The sequence below is a fragment of the Balaenoptera physalus genome (assembly GCF_965194825.1).
Source record: "Balaenoptera physalus genome assembly, chromosome: 3".
NCBI classification, from domain to species: Eukaryota; Metazoa; Chordata; class Mammalia; order Artiodactyla; family Balaenopteridae; genus Balaenoptera; species Balaenoptera physalus.
The window spans coordinates 148,516,967-148,536,650 of record NC_138890.1 but is presented as its reverse complement, the minus strand read 5'-3'; the positions used below and the strand labels follow the sequence as shown (position 1 = coordinate 148,536,650).

At 41.6% G+C, this 19,684-nt stretch overlaps 1 protein-coding gene and 1 long non-coding RNA gene across 4 annotated transcripts in view; one reads left to right on the top strand and one right to left on the bottom strand.

Annotated features, from left to right (window-relative positions):
• AGXT2 (alanine--glyoxylate aminotransferase 2) overlaps positions 1–19,684 on the bottom strand; it is a 48,172-nt gene that overhangs the window by 18,564 nt on the left and 9,924 nt on the right. For all 3 annotated transcript variants that reach the window (XM_082453809.1, XM_082453807.1, XM_082453808.1), the window contains exons 4-9: positions 10,398–10,521; positions 8,839–8,933; positions 8,105–8,198; positions 7,325–7,418; positions 3,407–3,507; positions 2,749–2,841 (exon numbers count right to left, since the gene is read on the bottom strand). In XM_082453809.1, coding sequence (XP_082309935.1) covers positions 2,749–2,841; positions 3,407–3,507; positions 7,325–7,418; positions 8,105–8,198; positions 8,839–8,933; positions 10,398–10,521 — 601 coding nt within the window. The remainder of the gene's footprint in view (positions 1–2,748; positions 2,842–3,406; positions 3,508–7,324; positions 7,419–8,104; positions 8,199–8,838; positions 8,934–10,397; positions 10,522–19,684) is intronic.
• On the top strand, positions 15,627–18,924 carry LOC309656914. Its single transcript, XR_014261608.1, has 2 exons — positions 15,627–17,065; positions 17,386–18,924. It is a non-coding gene; the product is annotated as an uncharacterized lncRNA (long non-coding RNA).

The following is a 19,684-nucleotide window of genomic DNA, read 5'->3' as shown; positions in this document are numbered from 1 at the left end:
TTGTTGTAGAGCTGTTTTGGTGGTACTGAATTCTCTTAGCTTTTGTCTGTAAAGCTTTTGATTTCTCCATCGAATCTGAATGAGATCCTTGCCAGGTAGAGTAATCTTGGTTGTAGATTCTTCCTTTTCATCACTTTAAGTATATCATGTCACTCCCTTCTGGCTTGTAGAGTTTCTGCTGAGAAATCAGCTGTTAACCTTATGGGAGTTCCCTTGTATGTTATTTGTTGTTTTTCCCTTGCTGCTTTCAATAATTTTTCTTTGTCTTTAATTTTTGCCAATTTGATTACTATGTGTCTCGGCATGTTTCTCCTTGGGTTTATCCTGTATGGGACTCGCTGCACTTCCTGGACTTGAGTGGCTATTTCCTTTCCCATGTTAGGGAAGTTTTCGACTATAATTTCTTCAAATATTTTCTCTGATTCTTTCTCTCTCTCTTCTCCTTCTGGGACCCCTATAATGCGAATGTTGTTGCGTTTAATGTTGTCCCAGAGGTCTCTTATACTGTCTTCATTTCTTTTCATTCTTTTTTCTTTATTCTGTTCTGCATCAGTGAATTCCACCATTCTTTCTTCCAGGTCACTTATCCGTTCTTCTGCCTCACTTATTCTGCTATTGATTCCTTGTAGTGTAGTTTTCATTTCAGTTATTGTATTGTTCATCTCTGTTTGTTTGTTCTTTAATTCTTCTAGGTCTTTGTTAAACATTTCTTGCATCTTCTCGATCTTCGCCTCCATTCTTTTTCCGAGGTCCTGGATCATCTTCACTATCATTATTCTGAATTCTTTTTCTGGAAGGTTGCCTATCTCCACTTCATTTAATTGTTTTTCTGGGGTTTTATCTTATTCCTTCATCTGGTACATAGCCCTCTGCCTTTTCATCTTGTCTATCTTTCTGTGAATGTGTTTTTTGTTGCACAGGCTGCAGGATTGTAGTTCTTCTTGATTCTGCTGTCTGCCCTTTGGTGGATGAGGCTATCTACTGTTCTGTCATTCTTGAGAGGCAGGTTTATGCAGTGGTTAGTGTGGTCTTGGCTTAGTGTGGTTTAAGTTCTGGCTCTGTCCCTACTAACTGCATGATCTCAACAGGCAAATTAACCATCTTGGACTTCAATTCACTCATCTGTAAAATGGGCATAATTACAACTGGACACTCCTTACAGAATCGTGATGAACATTAACTTAGTTAATACATACAAAGCATTATGAACAGTGCCTGACACTTAGTAAGTGCTCAGAAAGTTCTAGGTATTCTTATCTTCACCTACTCATTAGAACAGTTCTTTTGAAGGTCACCCTGTGTTAGTTTCCAATTAGGTTGTTGAAAATGATAAAAACGCATACCATAGGAAATTCTGAAATACATTAATTTCTTTGAATTCAATCTACCTTCCCGCTAATTAATCCAATGGTGGCAGCTTCACTATGGGTGATTCCAAAGGTTAAAGCTTATTCTCTTCACCAGTGTAGCTATTTATAAACTGACTGAATAGACTTTTCTTCTTTTAATAGCAGATTAACTTTCTTCAGGACTTTGGTTCACGTGCCCTAAACTTGCACGGGTAGGATGGGAAAGGGAGGATGGACACAAGAGGAGGAGCTGGCCCACGCTTCCATGGGCAGTGCCCAGGGGTCCTCCAGTTCACCTGGGGATCACAGAGACCTGGCTGCATGGTAGGAAACTGCAAAAGAATTCTGCTGAGGGGGCAGCCCATTGTCCCTTATAGGGGATGTTTTAGTTGAGGAAAACTGTTTAGGCAAAGATGGCAGGACTGAAACAGGTATGAATCATTCAAGTTCTCCTCCTGTTTTTGGTGGTCTAATCACTTGTTAGAATCATGACGGCTCACCCAGAAGTGATCCAGGAGCACTTTGGAGGCCCTGGCGACTACCCTCTGGTCTTTTGATCTCCATTGCTATTCTCAGGAGGCAGAAGACACTCCAATAAGAGGTGTGATTATAATGTAAATTAAACCCATTAGGAAAGACACAGGCTAGAGCTCACAGAGCCCATGGATTTTATTCCCTTAAAGTGTCCCCTTAGAGGTACTGTATGATTATTCCAACAATGTTGCCATAACTATTTTATTTTTTGGAACTACTTAAAAAATTTTTTTTTAATTTTTAATTTTTTTGGCCATGCTGCATGGCATGTGGGATTTTAGTTCCCAGACCAGGGATTGAACCTGTGACCCTGCAGTGGAAGCACGAAGTCCCAACCACTGGACCACCAGGGAAGTCCCTGGAACTATTTTTGAATATCTATGATGGTGGCCCTCATGTAACTTAGAGGTTGGACCCTTTCTTTTTAAGTATGATTTCCAAACAAATTTTGTTATTAAGGTAAGATGAATGCTTCCAGACTGGTTAATACTATTTTGGCAAAAATTAAGATGAAAACTTGGTTATGAGATTAAACTAAGTTTAAGCTGCTCCTGACATGCACTCCCCAAAAGGAATTTTAAAAGTATGTTGAGGAATGGCAGCATCACCTATGCGTGTTAACAATTTACTTGATAGACTTCAACTTGGATGTTTAAGTTCTGTTGTACTTGATTAAATGGACCAACTAATCCAATAACGAACTAACCAGTCAACTAGCCAAAGCTTCATTAACTTATACCCACGTCTTGGAATCCCCAGAGTAGATGCTTTCTGCCTGGACCACAGAGGAGGGTTTAAAGAAGTTTCTCCTTGTGCTTTTCCTGTCCCGGCTGCACTGCATTGCAACTATTCCATGGCCACTCACTTCATCTGCGACGCACACGCCTCCCCGCTCACGCACCAGCTCGAAGGCTTCCTTTAGAAACCCCTTTGGGTACTGGACAACGCCATTCACCCCCTGCAAAAGACCAAACCAAGAAGACCTAGAGTAGCAGCACAGCCCTTGAAAGTACTAAAAGAAAATTGAAGATGGGTCATGATCAATATTAGCATTAGTGATACCAGCAATTCTTAATACAGTCTCTAGAACTTTTTCAACTATGGGTGAAAAGAGGGGCCGTTACTCTTATGCCATGCCTGCTGAAAAAGGATGCAAGCATATTCTTTCCTGAGAGTAGAAATAAAGTAGATTAAGGGGATTTAGTAAGATTATAGAAAGGCTCCCCCTGACAGTGTGGGTGATAAACAACTAAACATTGCTGGGGTTTTCTATTTTTACAGATTTAGGGATTCAATAGTTTCATGTATCTCTCTGTTCAGTCTGGGAGTGCAGGAGATGGTCTTTTCAAAGGTCAATTGAAAACCAGCCCCCCTCCTTTTTTAAGGGGACCAATGGAATGAATTAAGTTTGGAGAGGGACACAGCAGTGGTCACTTAAATAATTTGGAATTCTCTAGAATGTATGAGTTAAAAATCTGATAATTTAGAAGTGAGCTCAATTAATGTTTGGTTAATACACTCACTTGAATCGGCTCTGCAAAAAATCCAGCAATTGATTTGGCCACAGAAGTGCTCAGAGTATCTTTGAATTGTTCAATATAATGGTCTTTAGCTTGGCAGCAGTCTGCAACAAACAAACAACAACAACAGAAAACACAGCATTTGAAGATGTGAGAATGGCATCCAGAAGAATGGGGGGACAACAGAAAAAAAGAAAACAGGACAGTAAATTGAATAGAGTCCCTCAAGATACAGTAAACCAGAATATGAGGATATAGGTTTCTGAATGTTCTGAACATTCTGTCAGAATGACTCATACTTTGTTTCGAGCAGCAAGACTAGCATAGCCACAAAAGCATAAACAAACCACTTCAGTTGTTTCCATCTGGAGAAGCAACGCTCCAAAGCATCATTGAGTCTAGTATAGATAGCTGTTTCACCTAAGGATACTGATCCTCTCAACAACGTAGATTTAATTCAAATGTAATTGCTGTGTGGATTTAATCTATTTGGAAATAACTATGTTTACCTTTCATTGATACTTAATCTGATGTACAATTTTAAAGCTATAATGTATCTCAGTCTTTATGGTTAGTAAATATGTTTATATAGTAATCAGAATTCAGTCTAAAGAGGAATGTACTACAGTCAGATAACTTTCATCCATTATAGCAAGGCAGGGGAAGCTTTCTCCTCTGGAATACCAAAGGTCCCAGATCAAGTACATCCGTATATGACTGAAACTTCAGGATTTTTATCCACACCTGTAATTTGGTTCTAAACAGCATCACATAGTCTCTGAATCTAAACCCACATCCATGGATAGCAGAAGAGATGCAGAGAGAGATGTGGGTGTGATGGGGGGTTTCTGCTGAAAGCAGTCTGGGAGGCAAGTCACCATCTACCATCATGATGTTTGCTTAGAGGCATGGATGCGATCCTGTCTCCTGAAGGCTAGAGATAAGGAATGGAAACCTTCAGTTATCGTCTTCGAAAGTGAACCATAAATATATTTTATATTGAATACTTACCTCTTCATTAAAAAGTGGGAAAAACATGACCTGGCCCCAAACATACTTTGAGGCTACATGTGATGTTTGGAAAAGCTTGCTTGATAGAGTTACCTGATCTTTAATTAGTTGGAATTGAGGGTTGGGGGTTTGAAGAAGGAAGTAATGAAATGAATAGCAAACCCAGAAAGTACATTTTTTAGCATCACTTATGTTGTATGATGGGTAGGATATAGTTGACAGATAAATCTGTGCCCCTAGAGGTTGAAATTTCCTATTATTATTAAGAAAGGAAGAGAAAACAACCTAGGATGACCCTAAAGGATGAATAAGACATATGTTCAAAGGATATAATTTGGGAATTTAGTAAGATCATTTGTAACTAGAGAAATCAAAGGGTGGAGCAAAATCAACCCTAATGGCTTAAATTTGGACAAAACCAAACCATGCAGAAGGTTTTGCTTGAACCTGCACTAGACCTTTCATAATTTCACCCCCCACTGCCCACAAATTCAGTGATGAGAGGTCATCAACTGTCATTGGCTTTTTCCTTCATTTCGCATTTACTTCATTGGCTCGTTGCTGTGACTTCAGGTCAGGTCGCCTCTGGAGAGAGACTTGGTGCTGTAGTGTCACCATGACAACATCAAGCGAGTGGAGAGGGGATGCTCTCCTGGATGTTATCCAAGCAACAGAGTAGAGAGGGAAGAGTTTTCATTTTAGCTGGTGGTAAAGAGAGAGTTAAGCAGAGTGAGATGCCAAGAAAGAACAATTTTTTAAGAAAAAGGAAACTTGTCTTGCAAAAGGAGAAGGAGAAATGACATGATCAGTACCAGGTTTGGAACATTGAGGGGTAGTGGGTTGAGATGTGCTTTTCATCACAGGTTACATCTGAAATTCAGGGAGTGGAATGACCAGTGGGAAAGAAAAAATCCTGAGGAGGGGGTGGAGGAAGGGAATGAAATCTACCACATAAATACCTATATTAGACTCAAAAATGGATGCCTATGTGGGGAATGACGACATACTTTTGAGGTGAAAATAAAAGCCCCCAACCAAGAGTGGCACCTGGATGTGCCCACTGAATGAACTCTAAGAGGAATGGAGAACTGGAACCTTCTATACTCAGAATAATTCACACGTTGGGATGCATTTATAAACATATATGAATATGCCTTTTTACAGCAAATACCAAACTCTTCTCAGGCCCTAAAAACATCAGAGGAGGCTGAAGTCCCTTTCTGTATAAAGATATGATATCAGTCTTGTCTCTTGAAGACGTGCGTTAAGAAAACAGCTGACTTCAGACGTGCCAAAGACCACAGTTCTGAGAAGCAGAAATGTCTGTCTGTCACTATCATTTAACCTCTAGAGGCCACTAGAGAGATGACCCTGGGGCTCTGGTATATTCCAGTTGGCCTGAGGGAGAGAAAGCCTCAGAGAGGGAGGGACACGTGCTGGGAGGGAAGGAAGTGGCCATGTCTCCAGGGCTTCTGCTGCTGAAGCTCTGCGCTGGTGCTTTTGACGTCTGTGAGGTTCATCCAACCGATCTTAGTTGTTGGTGCCACGTGGATATGAGATACAGGCATGGCTGTACTTGGCATCGCTATTGTCTGCCTGCCTCTACAAAAGCTCTCTTCCTTGGTCTCTTGAAGGCCTGGGATGAGGGGCCATGGGGGCAGGTATTGCCGCCTCCATTTCACAGATGAGAAACGGAAGCAAAAGATGGAATTTTGCTTGCAGCTGAGCCACGGTAAGGCTAAGAGTCCAACCCAGGGCTCCCGACTTCATGTGTCTCTTCAATCCTGGCCAGCAGAGCGGGAATTATTTTTAAGCCTGGGTTCCTCCTGCTGGCATATCGGTGTGAACAAGGGTGGTCATGGCTGGGGAGCACTGGCTTTGAGGGCAGAAGAATTGGGGTCAAGTCCTAGCTCTCGGCCTCCTAGGTGTGGATGTATTTCTTCATCTTTTAAATGGAGAGTGTGAAAGATAGCTTTAAACTTCCCTACGGTTTTAAGTTCTGTGACTATAACATCTTGTTCTAAAGCTCATTCTTTCATCCTCCTACCTCCGTATTGCCATTATCCCATCTGAATTTTAAGCTGATTGTGAATTTTCTTCCTTTCGAAGCTGATTTTTAAGGCTTCCATTTGCATTCTTCCTCTCAACCCAGTGACTCACCCTGTTCCATTAAAGATCTCTCGGCTGGAGCGATTAGTGATTTCCTTCAGCACTGCTTAGGGGCAGCTGTCCAAAGGGTCCTGCCCTGGGATGACAAGTGTGAGGTGGGGCTTGCTGGTGAGCAAAGAACAGATGCTGTCTCCACGCCTCCTCTCCCTCCCGTGAAGAAGAGGTAAAGAATGTAATAGCAACGTGCTTGATGAATAGTGGCTTTCCTTGTGAGGACGCCTTTACAACTTTTGAAGAGATGTCAGCAGCCTTCAGGAATGGTTTTCTGTTTTGACAAAGGCTCTCATTTTGGCTGGTATTCTGAGTCCCTGGGGAACTTCCTGACTGGAGTTTTGAGATTTCTAAATGTTCTTTCCCCTTTCCCCTCCTCACATTGGGAATTGGTAAATAATCCCTCAAAAAAACCTTGTTTTCTTTTAAAATTGGCAGCAGAGCTATTGCTGGGAGAGCTAAGAGAGCACCTTTAGTGAAGCACCAGGTGAGAGTCTGTTTTTGGCTTAGCTCTGATAGCATGAGATGCTGAGATGTGTTTCCTAACAGGAGACGGATGCTCTGATGGTACAGTGGCCATTGGCAGAAGAGGCGTTAGTTCAGTGAGGGGTGATTTCCTAGTTGTATTTGCCTTGGCTTTCCCTTTCCCACTTTTTCGAATCTGTTCGCTCAGGAATGGTTCTGCCTCTCTCCACATTCCTTATCCCTCCTGACCTTCCACCATGTGCCTCCCTCCCTGCCCAGCTGGACCTGGTGCACAGCTGCATTTCCTAATTGTTTGCACTGGAGAATCTCGGCAGTGGCTTCCTCCCCAAGGGCCACAGAAAACATCTGGGCACATCGTCTGCAAATGACAAAAGAGGGAGTTTAGCAAGACGTGAACACAAGACAGCAAATTTGGGGCAACCTATGGTACCAGTTAAGGCAAGAGGGCTTCTTAATTTGAAACTAAGATTCCTCCTTTACTCTTCTCCCACTTAGGACAAAAACCTAATATTCTGCTTTGAAGAGATAATTTTTTTCTTGGAAATCAATTATGAGGGTACTCTACAAAGCAAACTGATTTCAATGTCAGCCTGGAAACAATTTGCTCAAGAGTTTGGTCGGTAAGGGCATCTGAAAGAATAAGAATAATTAGGTATCTGATTCTGATGCTGAAAATGTGGAAACAGTGAGTGAGAACAGAAGGTGAGTACAGGGACGACTCTATGGAAATTTTATGCATTCAAGGCTCTGGGAAGTTATTTCAGTGCATTTATTTGCAGTTTACTTGATTTTATTTAAAAGCAAAACAAAATTTAAAAAACCTCTATCATTAATTATTACTCAGACTCTGAAGGTCTTCCTAAGAAACATTTCCCTTAAATGGTCTTTAATTCGATTAAGTCAAATTGAGCCCCTGATTAATTATAGTTATATAATATAAGCTAATTTGTATTAGTTTCTAGTCCTAATGCCTGGAAAATCTGATAAATGATTCCATACACCCAGGAGTTTTTAGAGAAATATGACAAAAATCTCAAAACTTACTGATTGGCAGCCCATCCCACTGGGGAGTTCCATCTTGTAGAACCCTACATTTGTCAAGCCAAGTGTGTAAGGACTGCATCCATGGTAGGCTCCTCTGCAGACAGAAAACAGTGGGAGGACTGGGTTAAGTTTACTTTTCTATGATCACTGGCCTGTGGAACACTGGGTAGGACAAAAAGAAAGTCCATGTAGGCTATTCAGGCTATGGCTCCTTCCCATAAGCAGAGATGAAAGTGGGCCCAGTGTCATATGGCAAAGTCATGAGCTTCTGGGGGTGCAGACCAATCATTCACTATTTGGCATAGGTCATAGTCAATGCCATACCTTTTTTTTAACTTTTATTTTTTTTAATTGTAATTTTTAATTTTTATTTTATATTGGAGCATAGTTGATGAAAACTGTTGTGTGTTAGTTTCTATACCATATCTTTAAAGTTAAAAAGCTGTCATGTCACCTTCTTCTTAATTCCATAGGAGAATCTATGACAAAACTGGGACTCCAAACTCTTGGTTACCTCAGTCAGGGACCCCTACCTTGGATCAGGCCAATTTGGATGGTGTTATCCAGCCATAAAATTCATTTGACTGACCCTACCCTAAAATCTAAAATTAGAAAAACACCCTGGGAAAGCCCCTCTCCTGCTCTAGGGGGCTATCTATTTATCTATTTTAAAGATAAACATTTACTATTGGGGTGAGTCAATGTTAAAGTTGAATGTTCCAAGGTGTGGTTACCTGAAAGAAATGATATCTGTGTTATTTGAGTGTGCTCTGGCCATCAGCATGGCTAGGTCATTGGCTTCTGAGCCACTGTTCAACAGGAAAATGACCTGGAGAAAAAAAAAAGACATATGGTCATGAGACATATGATTACCCAATTCATTTGAAATTGTTAAAGACAGTGTATCCCAGCCTCTGATTATTAAGGAGAGTTCCCTTCATACCAGCAGTCCCATCATTGAATTACTATATTAATTCTACAGCTATTCACTGCGCAGCTGCTAAGCACTAGAGATACAAAAATGACTAAGGGATTGTCGGAGTTGTGAAATATTCCAGATTTGCATTGGTTTTACCTGATGTTCTGCAGAGTGCTAAGATGGAGAGACTTGCTGAGATGTACAGTGGTTAGTGGCTGAGGGCATGTGAGGACCAGGTCTCTTGGTTCTTGAACCTGAACCGCCCCACCTGATTCTGAAGGCTTGAAACAAGTCAGGCTCCCAGAAGAGCCTGTTGGGTGTGTGTGAATGTTAAAACAAACGGGCAACAAACAAAAAAGTGCGGCTCATCCTGGTTGAAAGAAAGGGGAGAACTGAAGGGTACTGGATCCTCCAGGCTCGGCGACTGGGAGGCCGGGGCTGTGCCCTTGCGGGTTTCCTCGCCTCTACTCATCCATGAGTGTGCCTGCCCTGAACTGAGGTTGCAGCTCTTGCAACTTCCTCCATCTCTTGTAGATAACATAGTAAATATGGTACCTAAATAATACAGGAAGATGATCATAATAGCTAACACCAGGTACGGTGCACTGTTCTAAATATGCATTAACTCATTGAATCCCGAAATGCAAACCTTGGCCAACATTTTAACATCTCAATTCAGTTAAAAAATTCAATCATTTCGGACGCAGAAAAACATCTCATTTAACAAAAATATCAAAGTGCATCTCAGACCAAATGAACTTAATGGTATATTAATTTTCTAAAAAAATGGCTCCACTCTTTGTTAAAGAAGAATGGTTAACCAACAAGGACCTATTGTGTAGCACAGGGAACTCTGCTCAATATTATGTAACAACCTAAATGGGAAAAGAATTTGAAAAAGAATAGATACACGGTTATGTATAACTGAATCACTTTGCTGGACGCCTGAAACTAACACAACATTGTTAAGCAACTCTACTCCAGTATAAAATAAAAAGTTAAAAAAAAAAAAGAAGAAATGTCAATGACTTTGCAGAGGGGCTGTGGAGCAAAGAGATGAAAACTTCCTGAGGAACACAGAGGAGAGTGTCAGGAAGCCTGGGGCTCCTGCTAAGTGATTTCTGCAAAGATGTGGTGGTGAGGAGAGTGACCAAGGAGAGGCAGATATTTGGAACTGACGAAGTGAACATCGGCTGGTTTCACCAGTAATTCATCAATTCCTTTCTTCTCCTAGAGTGCTTTCCGATATGGCCACTAGTGCACTCATTTTGGATGTTCAATGCACAGACCAGATTCCCACCCATACTCTCGTTTCCTAGGCCAGCTTCCCTGGGATCATGAGACTCCTATCCCTTTGAACTGGAAGCATCAGACCTTCAGAGGCTCAGGAAGAAGCGCTGAAAGCTTCTCTGCATATTCGTGGATCGGAGGGTGGAAGAAGACGGCACTTGTGTGCCATAGGCGGCCAAGCTGCTTTTGTGCCACTGCGTTTACTTTCCTGGATAAACAGAAGAGCAGAGTTACCCACAGTGCCAGCGGGCATGTCCCTCCCAACACAACACAGGCCATTGAACTCAAATCCACGGCTATTTCTCAAAGAGTTTCAAGAGGCTGATTTCATCCCCACACAAGAAAGAGCTTCTCTAACCACCAGGGGTATCTGGCAATGGGATGTGTTGCCTCAAAATGTAATGAATTCCTCACCAAGAGAAGTGTTCAAAAGGAGACTTATGTGCTGGGGATTTTAAAAGAGAAATTCCTAGTATAGAAGGAAGTTGAACTTACAATCTCTTCTAACTAGATTTTCTTATTAATTACACTTTGAACAGTTTGGAAAATAGAGACAACTAGAAGTAAGCCTGAGTGTCTTCCCATTTTATTCTAAAGAATTATAGATCCATCAAGCACATGTTTAAAAGATCAACAGTTTTTCCTTTAAAGAAGATTCCAACATTTGGGTCTTAGTAGTGGTCAGCGTTGATGAACACTGACTGTGTAACCACATTCTGCGAAGGATCCGAAGGTTCACGTTGAAGGGTAGTAGGCACTATGGATAGACAGGTAGGTGGGACTTGACTTGGAATGCTTCAAAAAGACAGGCCAAGGTGTTTGAACTTGATCTAAAGGAGAGCAATTGCCAAAGTCTGTTACACACTAATTCTGTTTTTATTAATAACTGGCATACCAAAAAAAAAATCATCAGTTCAGTGGCTAAACAATTTTGAGAAATACCAGATCAGATTTCTTTACGGCAGGACTTCTCAGTACCTTTAATAGGCTAATGTGCACTGTGTCTCCTCAGGAGGGAGATAGAGTTTAAAGTGTTTCCCAACCTTACTTTCTAATGGGACACTTTACCAATGAACCTCTCCTGTGATCAGTGTCCCACAGAACTCACTTTGGAAAATGGTGGAGTATCAATAAACTCTTAAATAGAAGAGACACTTGACAAGAGCATTGTTTAGCAAAGTAAATCTGAGAGTCACAAGAGGGTAGAATGGAGGGGTAAGACTGGTAATGGTGAGGCCAGCTGGGAGGGCATGGTAGCCTTCCAGGTGTGGGAGGAGCAGAGCTCCTAGGAGACTGGGGCTACTGGGAATTAGTGAGAGGGGTTACTAGAAGAGGCATTTCAGCAGAGGGAAAACTAGACCTTGGTGTCAGGTTGGTTATACGGAATGAAAGGCAGAAAAGAGTCAAAGATGACTTCAATATTCTTGCCTGTAATATTGGGGAAATCCCAGGATTGGTTGAGAAACACAGTCGGTTGTCTTAACTACCCAGCTCCTAGCAAGGACTTTTGCAAAAGAGGTGGCTCATATGTGCTCCTTGAATAAATGAATGTGTGAATAGAAAGAGTTTTGTGGAAAGCATGGTGGATTTGGTCTTGGCAATGTCGAATTTCAGCCGATGGTGGAATATCATGGTCAGGGGTGTCCTGGAGGCTGTGGGAAATATGGGGCATCTTAGAGCCCACTTTAGGTGTCTTAGAGCTATTATCACAGCTTGGTGGGAGGCCAAGGCTGAAGAGTTGGGTGAGGCTGCTGAAAATGTATCAACTAAATGAGCAGACGTGGGGAGATGGGGTGGGGCCAATTCTATGGGGGAAATGATAAGAGATGAAGGGAGTATAGAAAGAAGAGCAGAGGGCTTAGGAAAGAGCCCGAGACACCCAGAGTTAGGGGGTCAGAGGGACCAGCTGAAAGGTCAGGGGGAGATCAGGAGAAGCACCAAGGGCATGAGAGCCAGTGGGAGTTGTTGATTCACAGGCACAATGTTGCATGTTATTGGGAGGATTCAATGTGAATGTTTAAATGTGTTCTCTACTTCATTTTTGTTTACTTGCTTCATGCATGTTTGTCCTATGTTTTAAACTGCTTCTGAAATTTATTTTGCATGCTCCTCAGGACCTGGTATGGGACTAGTGCCTCCTGAAGATGCAAACAGGAAGGAAAAGGCTATGGGAGGAATGGGTGAGAGCTGGACCGGGAGGTTTAACTCACTCCTCACGGCCTGACGGGTGCTTGTGGAGAAGACCTTTTGCCCTTGCTTCCACAGAAGGGCCTGAACCTACACAATTTATTTAGACTTGCCGCTTTATTTTTGTCCCACGTACTATGAGTTTTATTGGTCAGATTATTAAAGGCAAGCCAGAATAGACCTTAAAATTAGATGGCTGCACCCAAACCAAAAGGACAACAGAAGGACCTGCCCAGGACATCTGTGTGTGTGGGCTGATAATCAAGGTCACAGAAAATCTCAAGATTAATGGAGCCATCCATTGCCGGTGTAAATTTCGAGCTCTGGTTACATCTTTCTCTTATAATCCTTTCTTTCCTCCTCCATGGCTCGAAGTTGATGAAGAAGAGCTAGAAGTGATTTCTCATCTCTCATCATCTCCCACCTGCCACCTGCTCGGTGTCCTCTGAGAACCACTGGCCTTTCCCTTCTTCTCTGCCTTTTCCTCAGTGCATTCCCTCTCTTTGGAAAGCTGTAGTTAACTGAGGACACACATACTCATAGCCACACTCCAATCACATGGTACACGCCCCACCACACGTGCCATGAGGATGACAAAATCTTGAATTGTCAAGAAAAGGTAAAGGACAACGTTAAGATTTTTTTTTGTTACCCAGGAAATAGCAGGGAGCATGTTAGCTGTAAACCAGAATGCACCTAAGGAGAAAGAATTTTTAATTGAGGTTCTTTTTTTTTTTTTTTAACATCTTTATTGGAGTATAATTGCTTTACAATGGTGTCTTAGTTTCTGCTTTATATCAAAGTGAATCAGCTATACATATACATATATCCCCATATCTCCTCTCTCTTGCATCTCCCTCCCACCCTTCCTATTCCACCCCTCTAGGTGGTCACAAAGCACTGAGTTGATCTCCCTGTGCTGTGCAGCTGCTTCCCACTAGCTAGCTGTTTTACATTTGGTAGTGTATATATGTCCATGCCACTCTCTCACTTCGTCTCAGCTTACCCTTCCCCCTCCCCGTGTCCTCAAGTCCATTCTGCATGTCTGCATCTTTATTCCTGTCCTGCCCCTAGGTTCTTCAGAACCTTTTTTTTTTTTCTTTTTAGATCCCTTGTATATGTTTTAGCATACGGTATTTGTTTTTCTCTTTCTGACTTACTTCACCCTGTATGAGAGTTTCTAGGTCCATCCACCTCACTACAAATAACTCAAATTTCATTTCTTTTTATGGCTGAGTAATATTCCATTGTATATATGTGCCACATCTTCTTTATCCAGTCATCTGTCGATGGATGGACGCTTAGATTTCTACCATGTCCTGGCTATGGTAAATAGTGCTGCAATGAACATTGTAGTACATGACTCCTTTTGAATTATGGTTTTCTCAGGGTATATGCCCAGTAGTGGGATTGCTGGGTCGTATGGTAGCTCTATTTTTAGATTTTTAAGGAACCTTCATACTGTTCTCCATAGTGGCTGTATCAATTTACATTCCCACCAACCGTGTAGGAGGGTTCCCTTTTCTCCACACCTTTCCCAGCATTTATTGTTGTAGATTTTTTGATGATGGCTATTCTGACTAGTATGAGGTGATACCTTATTGTAGTTTTGATTTGCATTTCTCTAATGATCAGTCATGTTGAGCATCCTTTCATGTGTTTGTTGGCAATCTGTATATATTCTTTGGAGAAATGTCTATTTAGGTCGTCTGTCCATTTTTGGATTGGGTTGTTTGTTTTTTTGGTATTGAGCTGCATGAGCTGCTTGTAAATTTTGGAGATTAATCCTTTGTCAGTTGCTTCGTTTGTAAATATTTACTCCCATTCTGAGGGTTGTCTTTTCGTCTTGTTTATGGTTTCCTTTGCTGTGCAAAAGCTTTGAAGTTTCATTACGTCCCATTTGTTTATTTTTGATTTTATTTCCATTTCTCTAGGAGGTGGGTCAAAAAGGATCTTGCTGTGATTTATGTCATGCAGTGTTCTGCCTATGTTTTCCTCTAAGAGTTTTATAGTGTCTGGCCTTACATTTAGGTCTTTAATCCGTTTAGAGTTTATTTTTGTGTATGGTATTAGGGAATGTTCTAATTTCATTCTTTTACATGTAGCTGTCCAGTTTTCCCAGCACCATTTATTGAAGAGGCTGTCTTTTCTCCATTGATTCCGATCTGGACTCCTTTTATTTCTTTTTCTTCTTTGATTGCTGTGGCTAAAACTTCCAAAACTATGTTGAATAAAATTGGTGAGAGTGGGCAACCTTGTCTTGCTCCTGATCTTAGTGGAAATGGTTTCAGTTTTTCACTGTTGAGCATGACGTTGGCTGTGGGTTTGTCATATATGGCCTTTATTATGTTGAGGTAAGTTCCCTCTATACCTACTTTCTGGAGGGTTTTTATATAAATGGGTGTTGAATTTGTCAAAAGCTTTTTCTGCCTCTATTGATATGATCATATGGTTTTTCTCCTTCAATTTGTTAATATGGTTTATCACATTGATTGATTTGCATATGTTGAAGAATCCTTGCATTCCTGGCATAAATCCCACTTGATCATTGTGTATGATCCTTTTAAGGTGCTGTTGGATTCTGTTTGCTAGTATTTTGTTGAGGATTTTTGTATCTATGTTCATCAGTGATATTGACCTGTAGTTTTCTTTCTTTGTGACATCTTTGTCTGGTTTTGGCATCAGGGTGATGGTGGTCTCGTATAATGAGTTTGGGAGTGTTCCTTCCTCTGCTCTATTGTGGAAGAGTTTGAGAAGGATAGGTGTTAGCTCTTCTCTAGATGTTTGATAGAATTCGCCTGTGAAGCCATCTGGTCCTAAACTTTTGTTTGTTGGAAGATTTTTAATCACAGTTTCAATTTCAGTGCTTGTGATTGGTCTGTTTATATATTCTATTTCTTCCTGGTTCAGTCTCGGGAGATTGTGCTTTTCTAAGAATTTTTCCATTTCTTCCAGGTTGTCCATTTTATTGTCATATAGTTGCTTGTAGTAATCTCTCATGATCCTTTGTATTTCTGCAGTGTCAGTTGTTGCTTCTCCTTTTTCATTTGTAAATCTATTGATTTGAGTCTTCTCCCTTTTTTTCTTGATGAGTCTGGCTAGTGGTTTATCACTTTTGTTTATCTTCTCAAAGAACCAGCTTTTAGTTTTATTGATCTTTGCTATCATGTCCTTCGTTTCTTTTTCATTTATTTCGGATCTGATCTTTATGATTTCTTTCTTTCTGCTAACTTTGGAGTTTTTTTGCTCTTCTTCCTCTAATTGCTTTAGGTGTAAGATTAGGTTGTTTATTTGAGATGTGTCTTGTTTCTTGAGGTAGGATTGTATTGCTATAAAGTTCCCTCTTAGAACTGCCTTTGTTGCATCCCATAGGTTTTGGGTCACCATATTTTCATTGCCATTTGTTTCTAGGTATTTTTTTATTTCCTCTTTGATTTCTTCAGTGATCTCTTGGTTATTTAGTAGTGTATTGTTTAGCCTCCATGTGCTTGTATTTTTTAGAGATTTTTTCCTGTAATTGATATCTAGTCTCAAAGCGTTGTGGTTGGAAAAGATACTTGATACGATTTCAATTTTCTTAAATTTACCAAGGCTTGATTTGTGACCTAAGATATGGTCTATCCTGGAGAATGTTCTCAGGCACTTGAGAAAAAAGGGTATTCTGTTGTTTTTGGATGGAATGTCCTACAAATATCAATTAAGTCCATCTTTTTTAATGTGTCATTTAAAGCTTGTGTTTCCTTATTTATTTTCATTTTGGATCATCTGTCCATTGGTGAAAGTGGGGTGTTAAAATCCCCTACTGTGATTGTGTTACTGTCGATTTCCCCTTTTATGGCTGTTAGCATTTGCCTTATGTATTGAGGTGCTCCTATGTTGGGTGCATAAATATTTATAATTGTTATATCTTCTTCTTGGATTGATCCCTTGATCATTATGTAGTGTCCTTATTGTCTCTTGTAATAGTCTTTATTTTAAAGTCTCTTTTATCAGATATGAGTATTGCTACTCCAGGTTTCTTTTGATTTCCATTTGCATGGAATATCTTTTTCGATCCCCTCACTTTCAGTCTGTATGTGTCCCTAGGTCTGAAGTGGGTCTCTTGTAGACAGCACATATATGGGTCTTGTTTTGGTATCCATTCAGCCAGTCTATGTCTTTTGGTTGGAGCATTTAATCCATTTACATTTAAGGTAGTTATTGATATGTATGTTCCTATTACCATTTTCTTAATTGTTTTGGGTTTGTTATTGTAAGTCTTTTCCTTCTCTTGTGTTTCCTGCCTAGAGGGGTTCCTTTAACATTTGTTGTAAAGCTGCTTTGGTGGTGCTGAATTCTCTTAGCTCTTGCTTGTCTGTAAAGGTTTTAATTTCTCCACTGAAACTGAATGAAATCCTGCTGGGTAGAGTAATCTTGGTTGTAGGCTTTTCCCTTTCATCACTTTAAATATGTCCTGCCACTCCCTTCTGGCTTGCAGTTTCTGATGAAAGATCAGCTGTTAACCTTACGGGGATTCCCTTGTATGTTATTTTGTTGCTTTTCCCTTGCTGCTTTTAGTATTTTTTGTTTGTATTTAACTTTTTTTTTTTTTTAATTTTTATTTTATTTATTTATTTATTTATTTATGGCTGTGTTGGGTCTTCGTTTCTGTGCGAGGGCTTTCTCTAGTTGCGGCAAGCGGGGGCCACTCTTCACCGCGGTGCGCGGGCCTCTCACCATCGCGGCCTCTCCTGTTGCAGAGCACACGCTCCAGACGCGCAGGCTCAGCAGTTGTGGCTCACGGGCCCAGCTGCTCCGCGGCATGTGGGATCCTCTCAGACCAGGGCTCGAACCCGTGTCCCCTGCATTGGCAGGCAGACTCTCAACCACCGTGCCACCAGGGAAGCCCTGTATTTAACTTTTGATAGTTTGATTAATATGTGTCTTGGTGTGTTTCTCCTTGGATTTATCCTGTATGAGACTCTCTGCACTTCCTGGACTTGATTATTTCCTTTCCCATATTAGGGAAGTTTTCAACTATAATCTCCTCAAGTATTTTCTCAGTCAGTTTTTTTTCTTCTTCTGTGACCCTTATAATTCGAATGTTGGCTCGTTTAATGTTGTCCCAGAGGTCTCTGCGACTGTCCTCAATTCTTTTCATTCTTTTTTCTTTATTCTGGTCTGTGATAGTTATTTCTACTATTTTATCTTCCAGGTCACTTATCCGTTCTTCTGTCTCCGTTATTCTGCTATTGATTCCTTCTAGAGAATTTTAAATTTCATTTATTGTGTTGTTCATCATTGTTAGTTTGCTCTTTAATTCTTCTAGGTCCTTGGTAAACATGTCTTGTATTTCCTCCATTCTATTTCCAAGATTTTGGATCACATTTACTATCATTACTTTGAATTCTTTTTCAGTTAGACTGCCTATTTCCTCTTCATTTGTTTGGTCTGGTGGGTTTTTACCTTGCTCCTTCATCTGCTGTGTATTTCTCTTTCTTCTCATTTTGCTTAACTTACTGTGTTTGGGGTCTTCTTTCCACAGGCTGCAGGTTCATAGTTCCCATTGTTTTTGGTGTCTGCTCTCAGTGGGTAAGGTTGGTTCAGTGAATTGTGTAGGCTCCCTGGTGGAGGGGACTGGTGCCTATGTTCTGGTGGATGAGGCTGGATCTTGTCTTTCTGGTGGGCAGGACCACGTCCGGTGGTGTATTTTGGGGTGTCTGTGAGCTTATTATGATTTTAGGCAGCTTCTCTGCTAATGCATGGGTTTGTGTTCCTGTTTTGCTAGTTTTTTGGCATGGTGTGTCCAGCACTGTAACTTGCTGGTCGTTGAGTGGAGCTGGGTCTTAGCATTGAGATGGAGACCACTGGGAGAGTTTTTGCCTTTTGATATTACGTGGGGCTGGGAGGTCTCTGGTGGACCAATGTCCTGAACTCAGCTTTCCCACCTCATAAGCTCAGGCCTGACACCTGGCAGGAGCACCAAGACCCTGTCAACCATATGGCTCAGAAGAAAATGGAGAAAAAAAAGAAAGAAAGAAGGAAATAAAATAAAATAAAATAAAGTTATTAATATAAAAAACTAAAAATTATTAAAAATTAAAAAATTAAAAGTAATAAAAAGAAAGAAAGAAAGAAAGAAGAGAGCAACCAAATCAGTAAACAAATCTAGGGGCTTCCCTGGTGGCGCAGTGGTTGGGAGTCTGCCTGCCAATGCAGGGGACACGGGTTCGAGCCCTGATCTGGGAGGATCCCACATACCATGGAGCGGCTAGGCCTGTGAGCCACAGCTGCTGAGCCTGCGCGTCTGGAGCCTGTGCTCTGCAACAAGAGAGGCCGCGATAGTGAGAGGCCCACACACCGTGATGAAGAGTGGCTCCTGCTCGCCGCAACTGGGGAAAGCCCTCGCACAGAAACGAAGACCCAACACAGCCAAAAATAAATATAAATAAATAAATTAATTAAAAAAAAATAAATAAACAAATCTGCCAATGATAATAAGCTCTAAATACTAAACTAAGATAAACATAAAACCAGAAACAAATTAGATGCAGAAAGCAAACACCAAGTCTACAGTTGCTCTCAACGTCCACTGCCTCAATTTTGGGATGATTCGTTGTCTATTCAGGTATTCCACAGATGCAGGGTACATCAAGTTGATTGTGGAGATTTAATCCACTGCTCCTGAGGCTGCTGGGAGAGATTTCCCTTTCTCTTCTTTGTTTGCACAGCTCCCGGGGTCCAGCTTTGGATTTGGACCCGCCTCTGCGTGTAGGTCGCCTGAGGGCGTCTGTTCCCCGCCCAGACAGGACGGGGTTAAAGGAGCAGCTGCTTCGGGGGCTCTGGCTCACTCAGGCCGGGGGGAGGGAGGGGTACAGAGGAAGCGGGGCAAGCCTGCGGCGGCAGAGGCCGGCGTGACGTTGCACCAGCCTGAGGCGCGCAGTGCGTTCTCCCGGGGAAGTTGTCCCCAGATCACGGGACCCTGGCAGTGGCGAGCTACACAGGCTCCCGGGAGGGGTGGTGTGGAGAGTGACCTGTGCTCGCACACAGGCTTCTTGGTGGCGGCAGCAGCAGCCTTAGCGTCTCATGCCCGTCTCTGGGGTCCGCGCTGATCGCCGTGGCTCGCGCCCGTTTCTGGAGCTCGTTTAGGCGGCGCTCTGAATCCCCTCTCCTTGCGCGCCGTGAAACAAAGAGTCAAGAAAAAG